The sequence below is a fragment of the Rhipicephalus sanguineus genome, chromosome 3, assembly GCF_013339695.2.
Source record: "Rhipicephalus sanguineus isolate Rsan-2018 chromosome 3, BIME_Rsan_1.4, whole genome shotgun sequence".
Classification (NCBI taxonomy): Eukaryota; Metazoa; Arthropoda; class Arachnida; order Ixodida; family Ixodidae; genus Rhipicephalus; species Rhipicephalus sanguineus.
In genome coordinates, this window is record NC_051178.1 from 129,381,738 (window position 1) to 129,405,233 (window position 23,496).

Consider the following 23,496-nt stretch of genomic DNA (forward strand, 5'->3'; position numbering starts at 1 on the left):
TTAAAATTTGGAATGCCTGCCTTTAGGCGTTGTGCAACATGTTGTCACAGATACACAAAATTCAAAAGCCTGTCGCAGCAATTAGCCAGAACTACACGCCACCGTACACCTGATGCATTGACACTTACTTTGCAAGAATCAACACACATAAATATTATTGTTTTCCTCGTACTATAAACGAACAAAGCTGTATATAATTTAATCTACATCATAATTTTCTATTAATATTGTTCGTTTTTGTTTTGATTGGTCAACCTTATATTCACTCTATGTACCGGTTGTCGCCCTCCCTGCTTTGACCACTTGTCCGTAGTGCTTGCTAAACCAATGAATGAATGAATTTGTCTCGGGCTATGTGTGCTAGAAGCAGCGTCCACAGGGTTTCCTTAGGTGGCGCCTTGTGCAATGTCTGCATAGTCTTTAGAATGAAGGGGGTCCAGTGCAGCTAAAGGCCGAGCAGAGCAGCTTATAAGTTTGCTGTGGGAAGCGTAGCTTTTGTCAGGTTTGCCCTCGAGGCTTATCGCCGACGCCTGCAAGAAGCCCACATGCGATAGGGCGATCTCGTAAAGGGATTTAGCTCGTTCTCGTCAGTGCGTGAAAACCGCACGCGCTCAGGGCACGAACAACGATCGATAGGCTTTATCGTGGTTCCACAGTGGCGTCTCGTTGCCACTAACGCTTTCAGCACCTGCGCCCGGACGGAGCGCGCGTTACAAGACTAGCGCAACCCTTGGAGGCCAGTGAACCCAGTGTTAGCTTTTTACATCCTCTACGAAGTAAAATCAATGCATCTGCAAGCTTTCGGCACAGTGAGAGAATCGGTTAAAAGGTTGGTATACATCGCCGAGAGTCTGACGGAATGCCGTCTGATCTGGGGCATACATAATGGTATAAAAGGAAACGCCGGCCATGTTAAAACGGTCTTTGTGAACAAACAAAAAATTTCATTGTGAGCAATGCTGCCGTGCGGAAGTGGAAACATCTTTCAAAATTTGTGTATTTTACCTTGCTCGGCGTTTTCATTGATTTCACTATGGTAAAAAGTTGTTCCTTTTTTCAAACACCAATTGCAATGGTCTTGTTATTCTTTCACTTGCCAGCCCGGTCGTAAACACTTCCATAGACGAACTAAAACTCCTGTAAGTTATACGGATTACGGCTTCGTTCGGTCTCTTAAGCTCCATCTCAATCAAGAGCTGCCCTGATTTAAGGCCTACTTCTAGCTGTGCAGAGGGATAGTGTCAGTGCACTTTACCACACGACGGAAGTAACAATGAAAATGGAAAGATGACACTAAAACGCTGCTATATTTTCCCTCTCTCTCTTGTCGTTAGTTCTTTTCAATTTGCTGTAATTGGTGTTCTACTACGAAGAGAATGGCGGAATCGAAATGAGAAAACGCGCAAGGCTAACCAGATCAGATAGATCCGCTTGGCTACCTACAGGTACGACTAGTGTCCGGCGGGTCTCGTCATTGGTAGCTGGGCCCCGTCGTCGTACCCATAGCCCATCATTTCCAGTGAGGAGATCGCGTTCTTACAGGAACATATGTTCAAGTTCAGAGTTACAAGAGAGAGAGAGAGAGAGATTTTCGTACAAAAGTCTTCGGCTATTATAGTCCCGCGTCCGCTAGCATTGCGGCACTATAGGGAAGCGGTGACAGCAGCTCTCGCTAATCCGGTGTCTTGCTATCTCAGTTCTCCGCCCTTCAGAAAGGGAGAAGTGGGCCACTCGAAACATCCGATGGGGAGCATGGTCGAGATCGATGTCCAGTGAGACCACAACTGCACCATACGATGCCAACGTACGAGTCCCACGCTTCGGCGATCCCGAGAACTCCCATCGAAGAGGTTGAATCCGGGGGATTCGGGGTGGGGTCGTTGACCTCGGAGCAGATGACAGCCACTGTCTCGAGCACCTTTAAACGCTTATGCCTGCGTGCAGGTGAAAACACCTGGTTCGATGGTATCCTCTCCAGCGGCTCCGTCCCACTTTGAGGCCGCCTCGCAAGCAGGGGTGATCGCGATTCCCCTACCGGGCTTCTGCGTAAAGCAGGAAGGCAAGCCGCCTTGCTCGCCCGACCACAGTGCATAAGCTCCTTCCAGGGCTCAGCACACCTGTCCAAGCGCCGATCCCTGGGGGAAAGCTTTCTGGCCGACAGGTCCATGCACAATGGCGTCTGCCATGATGAATTTCAGGGCCATACGTACCACTACATAGTAGGCCGGGCTAATGGTAGGCAGAAAGACAAGAAAAAGAAAGGAGGTGGAGGAAGGGAAGGAATGAAAGGCAGGGAGGTCCGGTTTGCTACCATCCACTGGAGGGAAGGGATGAAGGGATTAAAAGAAAAAAAGGAAGAGGGTACATATGCGCCTGTCCATTGCACGCCTACAAGCGGTCGCTTAAACCGGTCGATTTAAAAAAAAAAAAAAAACATTAGCAACGTTCGCGTCGCTTTGCTGGCCTGCGACGCGTAGGGCCACGATCCGAGGATCTTCTCTTCGGAAAACGGTCTGACAGGGGTCGATAATAGGCAAATGATCTCACCGGTAAACGGTCAGACCAGTATACATGCAAGACAAAAACCGGCTCAAAAGAAACAATGCTCTTAGTTATGTTTTCTGTACCTATGCCTATCACCGGTTTTTACCCTGAATTTCTTTATCTATACTCGTAGTAGGCTTTAGGAATGCAAAAGGGTTTCATTCATTCATTCATTCATTCATTCATTCATTCATTCATTCATTCATTCATTCATTCATTCATTCATATTTGTTTGTTTGTTTGTTTGTTTGTTTGTTTTAGGATACTATATTATAACTTGATCAGCTTCACAACTGGTCGTCTGAAGCACTCGTCAGGAATCACCTCTGTGCCACGACGTAATATCGTAATATACCGCCGCGGCTCCACGGCTTCTTTTCCTGATCGGCTGGTTTCACTTCCACAAGTATTGAGGTCCTCGCTTTGCATTTCATAATTACGAAATGTATCAAGGTAAAAGCTCATTGCCTAACCCTAGAGTGGATTTCCTGAAACGGCCGAACAGGACCTGAATTGAAAACATTCATTACTCATGTTGGTTTCCAGGATACACAGACGTAGAAATTTGATGCAGCCCACCTAACGATAAATTGATGCAGCCGATCTAACAAGCATGCTTCTTTGTATGTAGGCAGGTTGGTAATAAAGTGTATTCGGGTGCAGAAGAATCTTCGCGCCGTTTTTACAGGGGCAAGGCTGCGGGCCGCTCCCACGTTGGGACGGCAAGGCCAATAGCGCGACTTTTGGCGCAGGCAGCTTTGCATTTTAGATTTTATTTTGGTTTGAATAGCATCAGGTATAACATATAGAGAGAGACGCACACAAATGTGGGAAAGGCGGGGAGGTCAACCAGAATTGAACATCCGGTCCGCTTCCCTTCATTGGGGGGAGGGAGAAGGGGAAAGAAAGAAGGGCATATATAGACAGAAAAACAGCGTAGAAGGGCATGGAAAGAACATGGAAGAAGAGATAGCATACAAAAAACGCTTAGTCAGTGCGCTAGGTATGCGTGACTTATTAAATGCGAGTAAACTGTACTCCTATGCTCGGAACGGATATATATCAGCACTGTATGGTGCATGGTTTCGCGCTTCTGCATACTTCTTTGGCTTAGTGATTCCGTAGATACATTCAGAAAGCTCTTTTACAATAATTATGGCTCAGCTCAGGTAGCACTGCTAGCGACGATGTTTATGACGAGCAGATACAGCAGAAATGACAACTGCGACGTGTACGTGCCCTAACGGAAATAATTCAATATCAGTTGGTTGCTGCAAATTAATAGACTGTCGGCAATCACCCGACACGTTGTGACGATCGTCCACCACGACTTGCAGTCTGTTACTAGAGAATCAACTCATATTGACTACACTGATGTTAACAGCTACCTGAAATATCCCGGAAAACTTCAGCATTTAATAAGGTACATATACACAATAAGCGACTTTGTTTCAGGCAAAATACGTTCATTTATTTGTATTTATTTACTTATCAAATAATGCAGAGACGCAGTCCAGTCCAAGCAGGGAGGGTCACAAATGGTACAGTGAATACGTTTGGCAAAAGAAAACAATACTAATGCAGGGTTAGGATGAATAATTAGGCAAAGCAAAGCAAGGCAAAACAATAATAATACAAAATTACGATGTCGATTCAATTATACCATTCCATTCGGTTGTAGTACGAGGAAAGAAATACTTCAATAAGTTCGTTCTTGCGAAGTAAGATGTCAGTCTACGTTGTCTCATGTCTACTTTGTTGTGTAGTTCTGAGTACTAGCTGCACTCTAAGAAAAAAAAAAAGAGTATGCGTGACTCTTTTCGGAGAGTTCTGACTTGCCACGTATAGGACTCTCTTTAAATAGTCACGGTGGCTCTCTTGGTGGGTCAGGGTCGGCTCGCTCTAGGAGAGTCCCCTGACCCTCTAGGAAGAGTGGAAAGACTATCATCCGGAGGATCACGTTACCACTTATAGGGAGTCAGACGACTCTTGCCGGTAACACTCCTACGGGGGTCAAGTGAGCCACACCGAAGCGTGAAGGGACTCCACAAGTATTTTAAGCTACTCCTTTGACCCTTGCTCTACTTTTGCGCGACTACTGTTGAAAATAGTGGAGTATTCATTTTAAGCAAGTGCAATAATACTTGCCGTTCTGCCCAGCGACTGCAAAAAAAAAAAGAATAGTTCAATTTTAGCATTATTTTAATAAAACTCATCAAAACAACACATATTTTCTAGCAAAGTTATATAGAAAGCGCGAAAAGATGGTCAGTGATTTCCAATTAAGAAGTTGAGGTATTCCTCATTTACATGCTTGTATGAGTATAGCCAACTAAAATGTGTGACTGTGATGTGCACAATGTCATATGGTGCTAAATAAACAGCAGAAATTGGCATCATGTTTCCATATTTATTCTTATGATTAAGAATAAATCAAGAAGTGGTGACGGCTGGAGACATCAGACTTGTGGCTTGCTAGGTTCTCGCTCCTGTTCAGCGTGAGCACCATGAAAAACGGTATCTGAAAATAAGAACGTGATATTATGATGAGAAAATGAAATTGCAGTAAAGGTTTGCGAAACCTTTACTATAATATAATAATAAGTGGTTCACACAGACATAATATACTTTACTATATATAATAAGTGGTTCACACAGACATAATAAAGGCTAACAACAAAACAACAAATGCAAACAGGCATGGTCAGGAACCAAGTTTGTTGACGTCGAGATCAGGCATGTCATATGCTAGAATTACCGCACATAGCTCCCACAATCACGCACACTCACTCGATTCTGTAATAACGCCCAACGTCATCGCAGTGTATGCAAATCACGAAAACAGCAAACAGAAACGAGGGAAGAGTGCACGGCCGCGGCCGCACCAACGCGCGCCGTCGAAAGTCTAAAGCTTTTTCACTTTACCGGTGAAGCGTGTCTAACTTGAATGACTACCGCGTACGTTCTGGAAGCACCGTACTATATCTGCACCTCAAACTACCGTCTTTAAGCCAATAAAGACCATTATATATAGTGCGTCTGAGCGTTCTGTACACAGGCATTTTTTTTTTTCACGTTCCCACGCGCCGAAGCACGCTACACACTCAAGGTCGATGGAAATGTTATGAAGTAGACTAAAGTGCATCTCAAAACGACATCTTGCACATTCAGTAGCGCAGACACAACGAGCGATCAGCAAAAAATGACCCTTGATAATTGTTTGCATCGCTCACTATAAGGGAGCTTGCACAGCAACGCGCATAGCGGTGGCAACTCGTTAACTGACAACTTTAGTTGGGCATCCGCAACAGCCCTGCGGACACAGGCTGCTGTTGGAAATGGCTGGCAGATAACTTCCGCAGAGCTGCTGCAGACGCCCAGCTAAAGCTGTATAATTAGTGCCTACGAAAGCAGTACACTCACCGTTAACTGGCGCCCGTTGTTCCTGTCCGCAGCTCCAGGAATATTCCGTCCTCCAAGCGTCACCGCGTCACTTCGTGCACGGAGCCGGCGTCAACACCAACACCACCGAAGACGCGCATGAACAGACACAACCCGCGCAACCAACACGCAACACTTTCCAATAGACGAGGAGACAGGAAAACAGAAGCGGCACGCCACCCCGGCGCCGTTGTGGCGCGTTGCCTCGCCTCCGTCGTCAAGCCAACGCGCCACCACGGCGCCAAAGGGCAAGCGCGCGATATGTATGGCGTATACGGCGGCGCCGCCAATCGAAACGCGCTTCAGGAGAGTCCCGTGACTCCAGTCGAATTGCGAACTCTCTTTCTCTGCCTGTACCTTCCAAAAGGGGCCAAATGGACACCCGAAGAGAGTCACGCGGCCGTGAACCTCTTTTGACTTTTTTTTTTTAGAGTGTGCAAGAGATATATAAATCGGTCTACGGATAAATGATTAGTGTAAAGCAGATTAAGGAATTATAACCTCTGCTTCTGTCTTCTACGCTGGGGTGGCTCGGGGCTTATAATTTTCGTAAGTTCGGGGGGTGGGGGGGACTGGGATCTTGAAAATTTGTTAAATATAAATCTGAGTTGTCGAAAACTTAGCTTTTATGTGGCGCACGCGAGCGATGTTGGTTTTCTGCACAGCGCGGCGAATAATCAATCGATGAATTCATGTACTATACCTCGAAAGATAATGAGTAATCTACTTTGTACGAGGGTAAAGCTTATACTTTTTAACAAAGAATTCAAAACTGGAGTGTTTAGGTCATTCTAAAATAATGTGCATTCCCTACTTCTCTGAGCAAACGGAGCAGTAATGAGTGTGTCTTTCCTGCTAAGCAATAAATTAAGGTGTGATAGTGCGTGTTTTATTTTGGTCAGATTTTTTTTTTTAATTTGTCTACTACAAAAAGCGGACTACTGTCTGTCTTGATTTTTCTACTGAATACTTATTTCATTTTTTCTCAAAGGAAAAAGAAGCCGTGATTAAAGATGAATAGTCCTGACAATTTTTCACCCCCAATAAAAATAGCTGTCGTTGGTATTAAGAAAACAATTTGTATGACTTAATGTTCACTGCTTGTGTCGAGGTAAACAAATAACTGAGCAAGGATAACTATATTTTAGGGCAGACAGCAATTAGAACAGTACATGTGATAAAAAACTAAATGTAAATAACACGAAATGCAAGAGTGCAATAGAAATGCAGGATTTATAAAAAATGGTAAGCTATAAATAATCCAACGAGAACAGCTGCTGACATGTATTTAAAAGCAAGTGGGTCTTACAGTCAACTTTCTGTCTCTCATAATGAATAGGACCTTTTGAGATTGCCTAGCGGTGCTTATAGAGAATGCAGCATGGCAATGGTTTTGAATAAATGCATTGTAACAAGTGAACAAAATGTACAGAATTTCATGTATTTATCTTATATTTAGGACACAAAGGCATTGAGAGCGAGTGAACTAGTCTACATTATATCCCCGAATAACACACAACGTTTTTTTTTTTCTAGTGCGGTCAAGAACTTCTGATGAGGGATAGAACATGTGGGGCCCAAAATCATCATGCAATGGTAAAGTTTAGAATTGAAAACCGCGTAGTAAATGTTTATATGGGTAGTAACTGTGCAGTTATTTACAAACAAGCCACTCCCTTCCTCAAGGTCACCAAATACAGGACCATGAATGCCACTGAAAGGCGCACTATAAATATGAAGGTTGAATTTCAGTTTCCGATTTCCGACAGCTCTGCAATCGAAGGGCTCTTTGTGACCGGCCATCGTTTCTACTTTGTTGGCTATAACGGCTGTTGGCGATAAATATAGCCAGCCTTCAGTGTCTAACCACCAGAAACAATAGCATAAAAATAAAAAATGGTGCTGCGCTGCTTCGCTGGTCGTCTAAATCGTTAGATTTACCTCGCGTGGGCTTTTGACTTCACTTGCGCGACTGTAGTGAAAGTCGTAAATTTTGAGCACTGAGCACAGAATGGCTTTACGCCACCATGAAAGGGAAAGCTAAAGGACACATTTGACACAGCTCCAGCTTCGGTAGTGTTGCATCGAAGAAACGAAAATCGATGACAGCAAATCGACAAACATCACTTCTTTTTTTTTGTTTTTAATCTGCCAAGAACACCATTCGGAAGCCGTGTAACCCGAACAATAATATTTCACGTCGCTTCAAGAACATTCTTTAAATACCGTAGACTGTTTTGTCGGATCATTACTTCGTGTCACTGCTGTTGAACAAAGGATGCAGTGAACACAGTAGCACGCGAGATTAATGGGGCAGGGTAGATCAATCCACTATTTTTGGAGCTATTTTTAGCCTTGCGGACATACTAGACACGAAAGAAGTGGGCTACAGAGAAGTGAGCTTTCGATACAGAAAGGGGTGGCGAGAAGATATGTCGCATATGTGGAGTATATAGTACGTAGCGGCTAAGCCACACTTAGGTTGCTGGTGTTTAAGTGCAACGCTGCTGTAAAACACGACCATTTGGCACCCGAAGACATGGAGAATGCTACGAACGCACTCTTGTTAATGTAAGTACGCAAAATTATTACGGTTTCTGGTAACTATAAATTCGAGCTAACAGTTTCAAATACCTTCGAAACTCCCCAGCAAGGGCTTCTATCTTACACAGAATTGTTTGGAAGGGTTTCGATTCAAGTAAAACACACTGAAGCGGCGCAAAATAGACTGCATATTATGTACAGCTACTTCTACTTATTCCCTCCAAATGGCAATCTTTCCAATAGGAACGACACTCTTTGCCGTTTGTTGAAAGTGGCGCCGCGATCAAAGCACAGTAAAACACACGTTGCACACGCAACGATATAGATTGGCGGTTGTGACGTTCTGCTGCTGAGTAAAAGCTGGCTAGGTCAATAATTGCCGATATCGGCGGCCACGCTAAGGTTTACGTAAATTTAATTGGCTTACATATTGCTGAAAGAACCACGCTTCGGGAAAAACAAATGAGATTCATTGAAAAGAAAGGAAACCGCCTTTGTGAACAAATTTCAGTCGAAGCCAGGCAGCCAGGTACTCCCTGCATGCCTCGGAAATAATAAGGTGGTATCAGCCGTGTACAAAATACTGTTGCAACAATTTGTATGAAAGCCAGTGTCTTGCGTGGCATGATCGGGATATTCGTTTCAGATGCGCTTTTCTAACCTGAGACGCTATTTCACCGGAATTCCAGGGGTTAAAATACTGCTCATCACCTTCTAGCTTGGTCACCTTTTTATTGAATTTATAGGTTTGCAAAATGAACTGCATTCATTCATTCCGCTCCTGGCAGGCCCTACAATGAATTAAGTAAATGCTAAAATATCTTGCATGTTAGAATGCAGAACTCTCCGAACGCCATATAATTAGGTTTCACTCTGTGCAATACACTGTTGCAAGGAAGAGGCACATAACCAAAATGCGGCTAATTACGCGAGGCGCAAATATCGCCCTATCAGCGGCGGCATTCTTCATCGTCGCTAGCTGGAGTTAGTCGTATTATGCGTTCCTTTCATCGCACGAAACGTTCGGCATTGTATAAAGCTTGAATACCGATGCTTGTTGATAAAGAAGGCTCTTTGATCTGAAACACAGTATCGCGTGCGCCTACATATGTGTCTGTATGTGTACGTGTGTGTGAGTGCAAGTGTATGCTGCAAGCTTCGATGAAAACTGCGAAGCTCTGATGAATGCGACACCCTTTTTTTTTCGGAGAAAGTGGCTGTGTTTGTCACTATTGATGTGTAATAAATGTAATTCTGTGCAATTTCGCATAACTGCGAGAAACGCTTGGAATGCGAAGAGGTTCATGTACTGAATGTCTCGTCGTATAATTTGATCAAGCGCGCATTTGAATCGCTACCTTCTGTATACGGTTCGTGAAAGGATGTAAATGTCACAAACCAGAAAGGAAAGCTCTCAGATATCTCTGCAATATGTATATTTGTTCCTTCAGTTTGAAAGCATGTAATACATTAGCACTAATGAAGAGACGGCTGTATATTTTATGTGCCATAATGAAAGCTAGCAATGTTAAACATGGAATAGATCATAGCTTATTTTTTCTTTATTTCTTTTCGTTAAATTGAAGTTTTATTTAGTTTCGTGTTCAGCCTGACATAAGCAAAAAACTTGACAGCCTCGCGCTGGTAGAAATGCCAGTACTTCGATCTCGTTTTGTCCTATTGAACCCTCATTGAATTCCGATACATGTAACATTGGCTATACTCAAGCTTATTTTCGGTTACTTCGATCGCGCGCACATCCTTTCCTGCAGCCTCCAAAAATGTGGTATGACTTCAATGTTTTAATATTGTAGTTCACGTACAGCCGTTCTAGCAGAAGTTAAAACTTCGAGGAAAACAACCTCAACGCCGTTTTTTGTTACGGCAACACCTGTTATAGGCTTACTCCTCTGGTCCTTTTGATTTCTGCCGGTGTCATCGATGCAGTTTCAATATTTCAAAGAAAGAAAACACAGCGTTGTGCCGCAAACAATCCTACTTTTCAGACGCTCTGGCCATCCGAAATCAGTAGATATTATTGATCTAGGAGAAGAGAGAAGAAATAGTAGAGAAGGAAATGCAGGGAGGTTAACCAGTTTAGGAAAACCGGTTTGCTACCCTACACGTGGGGACAGGGTGGGGGAGATATGCAGATAGAGAGGAAAGAGAGAGAGAAAGATAGCACACGACACAGCACACACAGAATCAGTCGGTCACTCTTGCGTGGTACGCGACATTTCTGTCACAGCCGCTTGTCCAGGTTCGTCTCTCTTAAAAACCTCAGCAGTGCCTTCGTCTCCTTCAGCTGCAATGTCTTCTGTTGACGACATGCAAGAATTGTTTCAAAAGACATTTGTCTAATGTCAAGGTGTGCTAGAACGGACGCCAGTGACTGTCTCTGAACATTATATATCGGACAGTCGCACAGGACGTGGTGTAGCGTCTCCTCGCAACGACAGGCATCCAGGAGAAGCCTATTGTGCCAGCAGCTCTAATACTCGTTCAACGCCCACTCAACAGAAGTGTACTGTATAGTGATAGCGTGGGCGCCTACGTATTTCAATACATTGCCTGCATGTGTGCATTTTTTGTCTTGTTTTTATTTTATCTCACTCTCTCTCTCTGTCCTCTTTCCGACCTCTATTTCCCCACCCCTGTGCAGGGTAGCAAACCGGTTATTACTACCAGGTTAACCTCACTACCTCTTGCTTTTCATCTATTTCTCTATCTCTCTCTCTCTTGGCTCGCGTGTTCTCAGGAGCCTCGACTACCGATCGGCAGCGTTTTCTGACCATGCTGAAAGTGTTGCAGGGCCCCTTTAAATTCAACTGACTACGTGAGCCAGATACTCAAGCACTGGCAGTGAAGCTCCTATGCCCGCATAAGAGAAACCTGCTTTTACGGTATCGACAGAAACATTTTCTTGCCAGCCAGTAAATGCGCGGTCTGAGAAAAAAAGGCCTATACAATACACGTTGCCCCGTGAAATCGTTAGGAAACTTGCAGCTGTCACTGTAAGCCCTCTGCACTTAACCTCGCTCTGTCGCCGCCTATAGACCTACTCCATGTTTGTAAACAGCGGTAGGCGCCGTCGACATACTGAGGCGCTTGTAGCGACGTCGCGGCGCGTAGGTTCCGCCCAGCCCAAAGCTCGCCACCGCCCTCTATGATCACGTGACAACTGGCACAGCAGCTGCAAAGCTGCCTCCGAGCACCGCGCGTCGGGGCGCCTCCCGCGTGTTTACAAGGGACGGCCGGGCGTCCGCGACACAGGAAGTTTTCGTGGCCCCAACAAGGACTCTGAAATAAATATATAAAAACTATGTTGACGTGCAACTCTACCTATGATGACCTCACCATAACATCAGGTATCTTGACGCCACGAATGTGACTGATTCGCGAAATGCCATCGACACTGCTGTAGTACACTTGTACGTATTAATTTGGTAACTAATGCAAGAACGGGCGTCTTAGCCCCGCAAGACGCTCTCTGCTACCGTATGAAAATGCGCGGAGTATAACATTACGAACAGATCCATAATCGTTACGGTAAATCCTCGCCCTAAACAAATTTGCCGGGTAAGTTACTCATTCAAAAGTGAAAGGCGATCTCGGTGACGCTTTAATCGGCGATACAGCTGCGATAACGTATTAAACAATTACTACATGTCATGGACAAGGCTGCTACATATCTGTCAGGTTCACAAACCGCGGGTCGCGGCTCTGCCCGTAGGCTGATTCGAAACAGCGGAGGCCTACAGCCCGTAAACAGACTCGGAACATTTCGCGCTTGCAGTCGCCTGTGGAGTGTGACAGACATGGAAATGTCTTAATGTGTATCGCAGCCAGAACAGTCGTGTCCATTGCACTTAATTGTGTTGTGTGTGTCATCGCAGCCGCATAAAATTTGGAAAAGTGTAGCCGAAATCGTGCTTTCGATCGCTGCTGCGTTAATGAACCGAGCCATGACTTTAGTTCACGCGAATACTACAAATCCTTTTGACACCTCTGACTTCCACATTTTTCAATCGTGATGAATTCTCCGCATATTACAAAGCTACCACCGCTTATGTAGGTAGACATGCTTCCAATGGCTCCACAGAAGCTTAAATGCCAAAAAATGTGGTGCGGGATGTAATAATGACCCACTTTTGACAAAGCTAATCGTTTTCGTTAGGTAAAACGAGCCGCGCAAACCGCTCAATTTTTATCACATAACCGATGAGCCGGTGTCGCAGACGAGTTCTCATGTTTAGCAGCTGCGGCCAATTTCTTGCGACGGTGTTCGTAAAAAGAAAGCGGACAGAAGTTTATTCCGCCTCTTCTGTGCCTTTCTGCGTAAGTAACCGCAACATATCTCGTCGGTAGACCGTTTTTTCTTCGTTGCACGACGGCACACAGCGCACGCACCAGCGAAAACACGGCAGCAACTGCGGTAGGCACAGCGGCTTTTGCCTACCGTGCGAAACTAAACGCCCGACGACAGCGCCACCGCATTTTCGTGACGTATGTCCGGTGGAATTCGTCTATACCGAATACGAAACACAGCTGCGAAAAAGACCAAAGAAAGAAACGCCAGGCCTGCGCTGAAACCGCAGCACAGTCACAGCGAAAGCTGGAAGAGTGGCGTTTCTAGAGCCCGTTGTATCCTCTCTTGGGGCTACTAATACAAGTACACTAGCATTGTACCCACTACGCTATAAATCATTGTAACTTTTGAGAAGTAGGGCAGCAGGCACTGTGCCATTTTTCGTCATTCTAGGGACAGCCGTGGTACCTTCTAAAGGCATGTAAGGCATTATGCGCACTTTGTTGATGCTGTGCCTGATGACGATGAAGAATTATGGCGGAGCCCTTTGTAATGGGTTGGAAGCATTCAACAACCTACTCGTTGCACAATTCACATTGTGTGACGCCTGGTTACAGAATTCGCGTTGTGCGACGCTTGGTGCTTATTTTACTCTTCTACCACGCTATATCGCATGTGTTAATGTGGTTCCTTCCCGACATGAAGCCTGTATAGGACTTTTTTGCAAAGCAGTTTCAAGCACCGGCGTGGCTCACAGGTTGAATACTGGACTCCCACGTAGAGGGCCCAGGTTCGAACCTCGTTCCATTCTGGAATTCTTTTCTTATTTCGTTTTTTTTTTTCTTATTTCGAGCGATAGTGGTTACGGACACCGGCGGTGGTGGCGGAAAACTACGGCGCCGAAAACGGCCGCTGAAATGATTTCATAACAGCTTTCGCTGTAAAATAGGGTGACTTCACCGCAGACCCACGTTGGAAGAAAACAAGTTGTCATTCAGTAGTGCAAGGCCTTAGCAGCATTCAAAGGGGAAATCCTTTTACCTTTAAATGTTACGTAACCGCAACCTTAATTTTAGTATTCATGAGAAGTTTTATTACGCGTAAAGTTTCCCTAACTGAACAATACAGCTCTCACATGAGTACGTGAAATTTAAATGCTCAGCTAGTTGGGTGCGTTGGTTGAGCATTGCCGGTGTGTAAATGCGCTCAATAAATGTGGCAATAAAGAGGACGCGACATACCAAAAAGTCATTCGGAGCTATAGTTAAGCTTCAAACAGGTAAACGCGCTCAGTAGGTGTGTACAAAAATAAGAACGACTGCAAAACAGCGCGAAAAACGAAGACACAGGAATAACAGACAACACCAAGCGCTGTTCTTCTGTTCTTCCCGTGTCTTCGTTTTTCGCGCTGTTTTGCGGCAATGCAACCATACCAGCAAACTCATTGCCAGTCTCTTTTAAAAAGAACGAGACATATGTTGCATCGCTACAAAGTACGAGCCTAGAAGTGTCGCAGTTATAGACACAGCAGCAACATATGAACAGATAACAACGACGTATTCACTAGAAAAACCCACATTACAATGACATCATTCGTTGTGGTCAACGCAGATGCGGTACGGCATAGCGGCGGTGTTCCAGGACAAGTCGTCCTGCAAGACGCTACCGGCGAACGCCGGCAGGGGCACGCGAATCAGCAAGCCCCTGCGCGGCGTGATTACGGAACGAGAGGCTGCGCTGGGCATTTTGAGCCGCGAGGTGAAGCTGCTGCAGGAGGAGCGGGACCATCTGCAGGAACTGCTGCAGCACTCGCTTCAGGGCGTGGTACCGCAGCACGCTGCCCACGTCGCCAAGGGCCTCCAGGAGCAGATCGAAGCGCTGAAGGCCGAGAATCAGAGGCTGCTGGACAGCTATAACGCCGAAAGGGTGAGTACTGGTAACGTCTTTGCGTGATAGATATCTTGATCGCAATTAGAACAGTGCAAAACGATCAAAGAGGCCAGCGCGTTTTGAAGAGAGAGCGACAGGGCGAAGTGTTTTTAATTCAAAATGGTTCTCAGGTGGGCTAGTTGGTTCATGAACAGCGCAAAAAACGCGGCGCAAGAACACAGCGCTGCAATTTTTTTTTGAAAAGGCAGATATATAGCTATATAGACTGCCTACATATGCTCTGCCTTTTTAATAAAAAACCAGTTGATAGCGCTGTGCCCTGTGCGTTCACTGTCCCGGTTTTTGCGCTGTTTTACCACAATGTTTTTACTTCAATTTGGAGGTATTCCACGGGGAGCTAACTATAGCATCACTTTTTCCTGTTTTCTTTTTCTTTTTTTAACTTTTCTTTTCTTTTTTGGTAATATCTGTTTTCTATTATCCCTTATTCTCCTTACGCCTTTCCCCTTTTCCCAGCACAGAGTAGCCAGCCGGTCTGAGAACTGGCTAAACTCCCTGTCCTTCCACCTCCTCCTCGTCCTTAGCGTTTTTTTTTTTTTGGCAATTAAATAGCACTGAAGAGTAAATAAAAGCTATAGGAAAATATTGCATATACCAACCACTAGCGCTCGTTTCATGTGTACCTTCCTTGTGCCAAGTAACTTTTTATCTTTTTTAGCAACCACTAGGTACAGGCACACAGGTTTTTTCTTTTTTTTTTGTTATTGCTATTTATTAAGCACATTCCTGTCTTGTCACTGAGGGAAATGGATGAACCGCGACCACGGTGCTATAACAGTGATAAAAGACACTCCTCGCCCCCACTTATTAACGTCATACGCAGTGGCTGCAACTTCGGCATATAAATAAAAAGGCACACGTTGCAGCGAGACATGCTGTTTCGATTTCAAAACCTAATTTGTCGTCGTCATCTTTATCCCCACAAGACCCAGTGTCCAACGTCGTGGACAGCTGCTATTCCTTTTTAAAAGTCGAAGCAGGGTCGATAAACTCATATACTCTGCTGTAATATAACCTTTTGAAGCAGGTCACGCAGTGTGTCAAGTACTTATTATAGTTGCTGCCGGTATTTCGAAGAGACTCACACTTTGCCTGAAAAGTATAAGGGACGGATGAATATAAATGTGCCGTGCATTGCGAATGTCACCATACTACGGGGCAATGAGGACTGACAACTCTGAGCGAGAAACTTGCGTGTGGTGTTAAACGTCTATATAATGCCGAAGCAAAAAAAAAAAAGAAAAGAAAACGAGCTTGTCTTAAAACGCAGGCAGCATTTTTTCATTTTGTTTGGAAGAGACAGCTTGATAATATCATCTGGCTTAAAGTTTGTAATTTCTCAACAATATTCTTAGACTGACGGGGCTGAATTGAGAGAATTTGCTTAGGAAAGATCAGTTCGCTCAAGAAATTTCTAACGCTTCGTCAAACGCGTGTTCTAACGCTTGTCTAGGAAGCAAATGTCTGAAAAGGAAAAAAAAACACAATGACAGCATGATAGTGGGTACCGGTTTTAATGTTTTAATGTAACACACTGGTTTTAATGTACTTGCTAACATTAGAGATAATATAGACGTTGCTTCCGTTTTACCCTGACAAGAATATTCATTGTATCTATCAACAAATTGCTCCAAATAGTGTTGAAGAAGCGCACACTGATGATATTCTTGAAAAGGCCTTCTTTGTTTCCAAGCTTGGATCTTTCAAAGGAGTAACGCATTGTAGCGTCAGCTAAATGCAAGCGAACTAAATCTGAAACGTGCAATGGCTGAGGCAATTTGCAAACGTCCTCCACCCTCAAACGAAAGAGCGGTCCTTGAGATTTTATGAGGAAATTGCACCAGCTCGACATAAAAGCGGAGCCATCTGCGCAGACCTATAACGTGGGACGAAGTTGCAAAATGCACTTCGCTAAAGGTTTTACGACTAGGATGTGTTAAACGAATAAGAATGTGGCTCCAGAGGGCGCTGTGTACGTGAATGCTGAAATGCGATGCCACGGGTACATTTCAAAGACCACACTCTGCAAAGAAAAGACAACGGCTTTTTGGGTGTTGCTCTTCAGTAGTACTCAGGAAAGTACGCCCAGCTAAATAAAAAAGACGGTGCCTTCAAAACACGGGGCTTTCATCCAGAGCGGGTTCTTAAAAGAGTTCGTGAGTGTTCGGATATAATTTGCCCTGATCTCTTGTTTACAAGGAATGTATACAAGTGCAGCTTTTTTTTGCTGTCTTTTATTACCATAAGCGGAATCATAAGTGAAGCTAATGTACAATGGCATAGCATATATATTGTTGCGAATATATTTAGGAACATGGCCGCTACAATGTATTTAAGGCGTTGGCAGGGTTCATTCACATAGCCTCTACAATCTTTTTTTGCTTGTCAGTATAAAAAAATAAGAGGACGAGATGAGTACACGGGACTGGTCCCGTACTCGTTCCCTTCGCGCTACTCTATTTTCCTCTCCAGTCACGAACCAGTTCACTCAACGAAACGTTTTATTGGGCCTTAATAAAGTTGAAGAGACATAGAAAAATTTCGTATAAGTGAACTAAACTCCTTCTCAGCTTCAAGTGCCATTATAGTGATGGCTGCGCCCAGTCTACGCTTTTTTTTATCTTTTTCATTGCGTTATGCTTACGTGGCAAAGCCTTAGCTTATTTTTTAAGCCTGAACGCTCTTATACTTTCTCAATGCAAAAACAAATCGCAAAAAAGTCACTGCCGAAAAGGTTTTTTGGCAGCGACTTCTGCAGAAACTGAGGGGAGTCTCTCGCACAGCGAAGCGTCTGTTGTGTTCGTGCAGCACAAGCAATCTTTTTATAAACATAGAGTGAACACCGTCATGAGGAACTTTATAAACATCCGCACTTTTGCTTCGAGCCTCTCGCGTATTTTATTTTTCATTTATGACATTGTATTGAAATCATCAGCATGCTTTGCTTTCTTCTTACGTTTAGCATATATAACATACAGCGGCAGTTAATGAGAAATTGCTCGAAACGCGGGAAACCTACCGAGGCGAGAAATTATTCGCTTTCAGGGCTCGCGATCGCGAAGAAGCTTGAATGGCCATATAAAGATAAGCGCAGTCTTGCTGCGTGTAAATAATTAGAATGAATTTAACATTGTCGAAGGTATAATTGCTCCGAAGGACGTTTACGGTGCATGAAGCAATACACTCGGTCAAAAACATTATCGCTGAACGCCTGCACCAATGTGAAAACTGCACTAGTGAAAATGGTCCCTGTTCAATTAACGATTAGTTAGATTCGTACTCGGTTGCTAGTGGATTTGTAAGATGCTGCCCATTTCTTAAATTTCTGGATAATGTGCGATGAATCTGTGACAGCAGTGCTTTTATGATAGTACATTGGGCAATAGTTATTCACTTGAAAAAGAAACAGCTGAGTCCACATCCCCATCGCCTTGATGTCTTAGCTATCTCTCAATTCCCCAGCCGAGAGCCAGACCACTGATGTCATGTAGGTCGGAGGAGCTCCGGCCTCAGTGACTGATTGTACCCCTTTGTACGTGTAGTGCTCTCCTTCTCTCTCTCTTCCTCTTTGCATTCCCCATTCTCTTATCCCCAGTGAAGGGTAGCAAACCGGACGCTCGTCTGGTTAACCTCCCTGCCTTTCCTCTTCTCGCTTTCTCTCTCTCTCTCTCGGTAGCCTTGTAAGTAAGCTCCTTCTCAGACTTCTGCGTTTAATTTTTTGTAATCTGAGGATACTCACATGGAGTATCTTGAACAAAATATTTTTATGTCGCAATATTTCAGGATGTTTGCTCCAACCATTCATAATTACAGGCTTTTAGGAGTCTGTCTTGCGATGGTTCGGAAAGTGAAACGGCTCGCTTTCCCTCGCGTGATTGCGCAGGATCCGCTTGCAGAGGCAAAGGGGTGATCTTTAGTGATTACCTATGCAAAAGAGTCCCAAGCAAAACCACAAACTTGAATGCTTCCCAAAAGTTGAATCCGAAAGTGAGCTTGGATATTGACGATAACCTGTCAGGTTTGACAACATTAGCAATATTGAGCATTTCTGTACCCTCCTTTTTCGGTCTAATTTCTCCTTCAAGGAGCTCAAGATGTATTGTTGACTTTGTAAAATTTTAGCTAAAGATATCTCGGTTGCAGAAAATTATAGGATTCGTCTTTTAAGCGGAAAATCAACCGTTCAGCTCAAGTTACCGGCAATTCTTTATCGCATTTAAACTTTTTTCTGTGTGTGTAATGAGAGGAATCTCGCACGTGAAATGTCTTCCTCAACTATGGCGAGTAATTGCTGTAAAAAAAAAATGTGCATTGTTGGCGGTAAGTTGCCCATAGCGGGTCTCTGTGTTTTGCGGTAGGTGCACAATAAGTGATGAGGAAAATGGCACCGCTCGATGTTGGATTACAGTGAGAACTTGCGGGGAGACATTCATCACTGCTGAACCTTTCACGGCCTGTCACTGAGCCGTGCCAACCATGTGCTCATCACTACTGTATACCGCGGAAAATGGGCGCAGAAGGGTGCCATACCTCCTAAATCAGTATCATACACCTTTAAAAACACGGCGCCAATGCATGACGGGATGCTGGTCTTACCAAGCAGCCTTTTCCTCTCAACAAGGGTAGCTCACTACTTATCCTTCAATGTAACATGCATGACGAAGGAACAGGATCAACAACCTTAAAGGGACACTAGAGAGAAAACCAATTTTTCTCGCATTAGTAAATTACTCTTTCAGAATACAAAAATCACCACTCTTGCCGCGAGAAGACGCATGGTAAGCGAGAAAACGTGAAAAAAGAAAATGCGGATGTAAGACCCCGCACCGATCGGCGCGACGTCATAGATTTCGACAGCGTCTACTATAGTGCCTACGTATTTCCTGATCGGCAACTATGAAGTCAGTTGCCTTCTGAGGGGGCCAGAGACCAAGTTTCAGAAGGAAATAAGGAAGAAACAAGTGGAAACACAGGGAGGTTAGCCAGTTCTTAGACCGGCTGGCTCCCCCTGTGCGGGGGAAGGGGTAGGGGGAATAAAAGATGAGAGAAAGAAGATGTTACAAAGAAGAGAAGAGCAAGAAAAAGAAAAAAAAAGGAGAAGGAGAATACGACTGCTCAAAATCTGTCTCTCAGATAAGTTGTCCGCAAGAAACGCAGTAATGCCTTCAAAGTCGTCTGTGCTGAGGACTGACCCGGCCAGTGTCCCAGCACCCCTTTTTTCCGACAAAGAGCGATTATCAAGTGTATCCAGCGCATCGGAAAGTTCTTGTCTTTGCTCACTGAAACGGGGACACTCACTTAGAAGATGGGTGATCGTTTCTTAGTAGCTGCAGTTATTACGCGTGGTGTTGTTGCCCATTCCAATCAGAAAGGAGCGTATAGACATTCGTGAAGGCCGTGTCAAGCCACGGGCGTCACAGAAGCGTCTCCTCAGCTCGAGATATTCCTAACGGAAGACGGAGCTGGAGATTGGGGCCCAAGCTGTGTAGACGAGCGTTGGTGAATTCCGCCGAGTTCCACTCTGCAAGTGTGAGTCACGTGCCAACGAACGAAACCTTGTAGCTGCGTCGGTTCTGGCGAACGCTATAGCTGTGGAGTGGCCACCGTCATGTGCAGATCTGGCGGCCTCATCTGCGCGGTCATTACCGTACACAGGGTGTTTCAGCTAAAAAGCACCAAGTATTAAATATTAACCAGAGGCGCAACGCGTCTCCAATTAGCGCAGTATTTTTCTGAGCCACATGCATAGAGCACGTCACAATATTTTTCCAATCTGCCAAGCTCGGCAATTAACGAAGATTGCTTAATGAAATTTCTAAATAGTAACTGTCGAGAGAAGTTTTTAATACAAAAGTTGTAGCGCTTGTTCAGGAAAATCGAATTTTTCAGTCTATGTTAAGATAACTCCCCTGCTAGAGTGTACTAGAACAGGGGAGTGCCCGGAACGAGCTTCGAAAAGTGAAGCCCAAACAGGGTCAATCCGCTTGCGGCGCTGCGATTGGTAGTCCTGCAATGTGTCGTCGTTTAAGAGTTGCGCGCGTCTCCGCCGAAGTAGTGCAGGGGTAGAATGGCCGCTTCCCACTCAAAAGGCCCGGGTTCGAATCGCAGCTGTGGATAGTGGGTTTTTATTCTTAGCGCCACCTTTATAGCTGTATTGGTTTTCCTTTGTTCCTTAAAAACTAGCTTCAGTGGCCATGTGTTGCTTCAAAAAGTAACGCAAAATGTGAAGTGAAATAGAATAAATTTGACAGTGAGCGCAGTTATTTGCAGCGCCACCGCCCGGTATTGAACGAAAACGTAAAGTATCGCCTCCGAGATTTTCGCGAATACGTAACTCGAAACGATATTTCACATTTTACGTTACTTTTTTGTAGCAACACATCGCAACAGAAGCTAGTTTTAAGAAACAAAGGAAAACCAATGCAGCTATAAAATGTTACACTAAGAATAAATACCCACCATCTACAGCTTAGATTCGAACCCGGGCCTTTTGAGTGGGAAGCGGGCATTCTACCCCTGCGCCACTTTGGCGGAGCCGCGCGCAACTCTTAAATGACGACACATTGCAGACTACCGATCGCAGCGCTACAGGCGGATTGACCCTGTTTGGGCTTCACTTTCTGTACATTGGTGCTGCGGCCGTTCCGAGCACTCCCCTGTTCTAGTACACTCCGCCCCTGCTTAATTTTTTTCCGGCCTTCCTTTAAAGCGCGCGAATTTTTAAAAAATATCACGTGACTGCCGCCAAACGCGCGGCGCTCTTAGTGCCCCCAAATGTAACTTAAACGAATTATCAAAGGCTGCTTCGCGCACGCAGATCGATGAAACAGGTTATCGGTGACTGGGATGGACGGTTAAGCGACAAAATGAGCATACCGTTTCAACGACAATAACGTAAAAAAAAATCTTTCAATAAAAAAGCGGCAGCCACAGAGCAAATGCTACATGAGACCGTAGGCAGCATTTGATGCAGCGTAGGCATTTTTTCTTTTCTTTTCGCACCAGTGAAGAAACACATTGGAAGGGCCCCGGTTACAGCATGATGAAGGGCCTAGATAAAAGATTCACTCGCTCGTGGCGGCCGCTCTTTCGTAGATTATTTTTCTTTAGACGGTACGCCCCTATCATCATTTAGCGTCCATCACAGTCACCGGTAGCCTGCTCAATCGAACTTCGTGCGCGGAGCAGCCTTTAATAATTCGTTCAACTTACATTTGAGGTCACTAAAAGCGCCGCGCGTCAGCGGGCAGTCACGTGCAATTTTTATAAAAATTCGAGCGCTTTCTGGAAAAAAAATTAAGCAGGGGAGTTATCTTTGCACAGACTAAACAATTCGATGTTTCTGAACAAGTGCTACAACTTTTCTATTGAAGATTTTTCTCTAGAGCTACTATTTAAAAAGTTCATTAAGCAATCTTTGTTAATTACCTAGCTTGGCTGATTGGCAAACATATCCTGACGTACTCTTTATGGCTTAGAACAATACTGCGCTAATTGGAGACGCGTAGCACCTATGTTTAATATTTTAATTCTTGGTTGTTTTTTAGCTGAAACACCCTGTATACCACAACGACCCGGTATCCACTGATACGCTATGCTGCGTTGTTTCTCGATTGCACGGTGGTGAAGAAGCCTTATATCAGCAACTAACCGCTCATTTGGTCCATAACGAAATGGCGACATAAGAAATTGAAAAGCTGTCTTGGAGTCGGAGAAGATGGACCAAGCTTGCGAAGGTTTTTCAACTATTAACTCTAGTGCTGCACGGATGGCGGCGAGTTCCGCAGCCGTCGATGATGTCAAATGCGATGTCTTGAATTTAATGGTGACGGACATCGCGGGAATGACCACTGCCCCTACTGGGCTTGCAGAGGAAACAGAACCATCCATGTAAATTTTAAGGCGTCCGCTGTGTTCTCATGCAGGTACAATAGTGTGGCCTGTTGTAGGGCTAAATACGACAACTGTTTTCCCTTTCGGATTCCGGGAACAGTAAGAAGGGTTTCGAGTGGGTGTAGGCACCACAATAGTAACGGCGGTCTTGCTGCTTACGTGAAGTTCGAGGGAATCACTGCGCGATGTGATGCTACAGTACCGCTGAACGCAGAGAGCGACCTAGATGAGGGAAGTGAGGCGAGGTGGTGCGATGGAATCCGAGCGAAATGCCTGATGTGCATTCTTAAAGCATCGACGCGTATGCATGTAGCGATTGGATGGTCACGCGCGATGACGACAATCGCTGCTTTAGGTGCGCATCTCAGAAGGCCAAGGCATATTCTCAGTGCTTTCAGAAATTTTCGTTGAGCCAGTGTAGACGAAATACGAATAAAACATTTTGAAATCCATGACGTCATGTACGGAGATTTCGGCAAGAAATTTAAAAATGAAATTTTTCTTTTGATTTTCTCTTCTAATAATCAGCCTATGATGGTGAAGATAACAAAAATAGAGTTTTCATAGTATAATTTATCAGTCTAAGCTGATTCATTGTTTCACTTAGTGTCCTTTTAAGCGTTGATTATCGAGCGTAGGTCGAGGCTGTCACCATATGGCACTGAAAACCAGGTTACTGCTTCTGCGCAGTTAGTACCTTCACAGATTCTGCGTTATTTCAGAATGTTATGGCGTGAAAAATGCAAAGAAACACGACACATGAAATGAGCACCACGAGCGCCAATTTCCAACATGTTTATTGAAAAATTGTGCGT

At 44.6% G+C, this 23,496-nt stretch overlaps 1 protein-coding gene across 1 annotated transcript in view; it reads left to right on the forward strand.

The window, feature by feature from the left end:
- Positions 1-23,496, forward strand: part of LOC119387124 (uncharacterized) — a 58,044-nt gene that overhangs the window by 21,503 nt on the left and 13,045 nt on the right. The window contains exon 9 of the mRNA XM_049414130.1: positions 14,450-14,764. Coding sequence (XP_049270087.1) covers positions 14,450-14,764 — 315 coding nt within the window. The remainder of the gene's footprint in view (positions 1-14,449; positions 14,765-23,496) is intronic.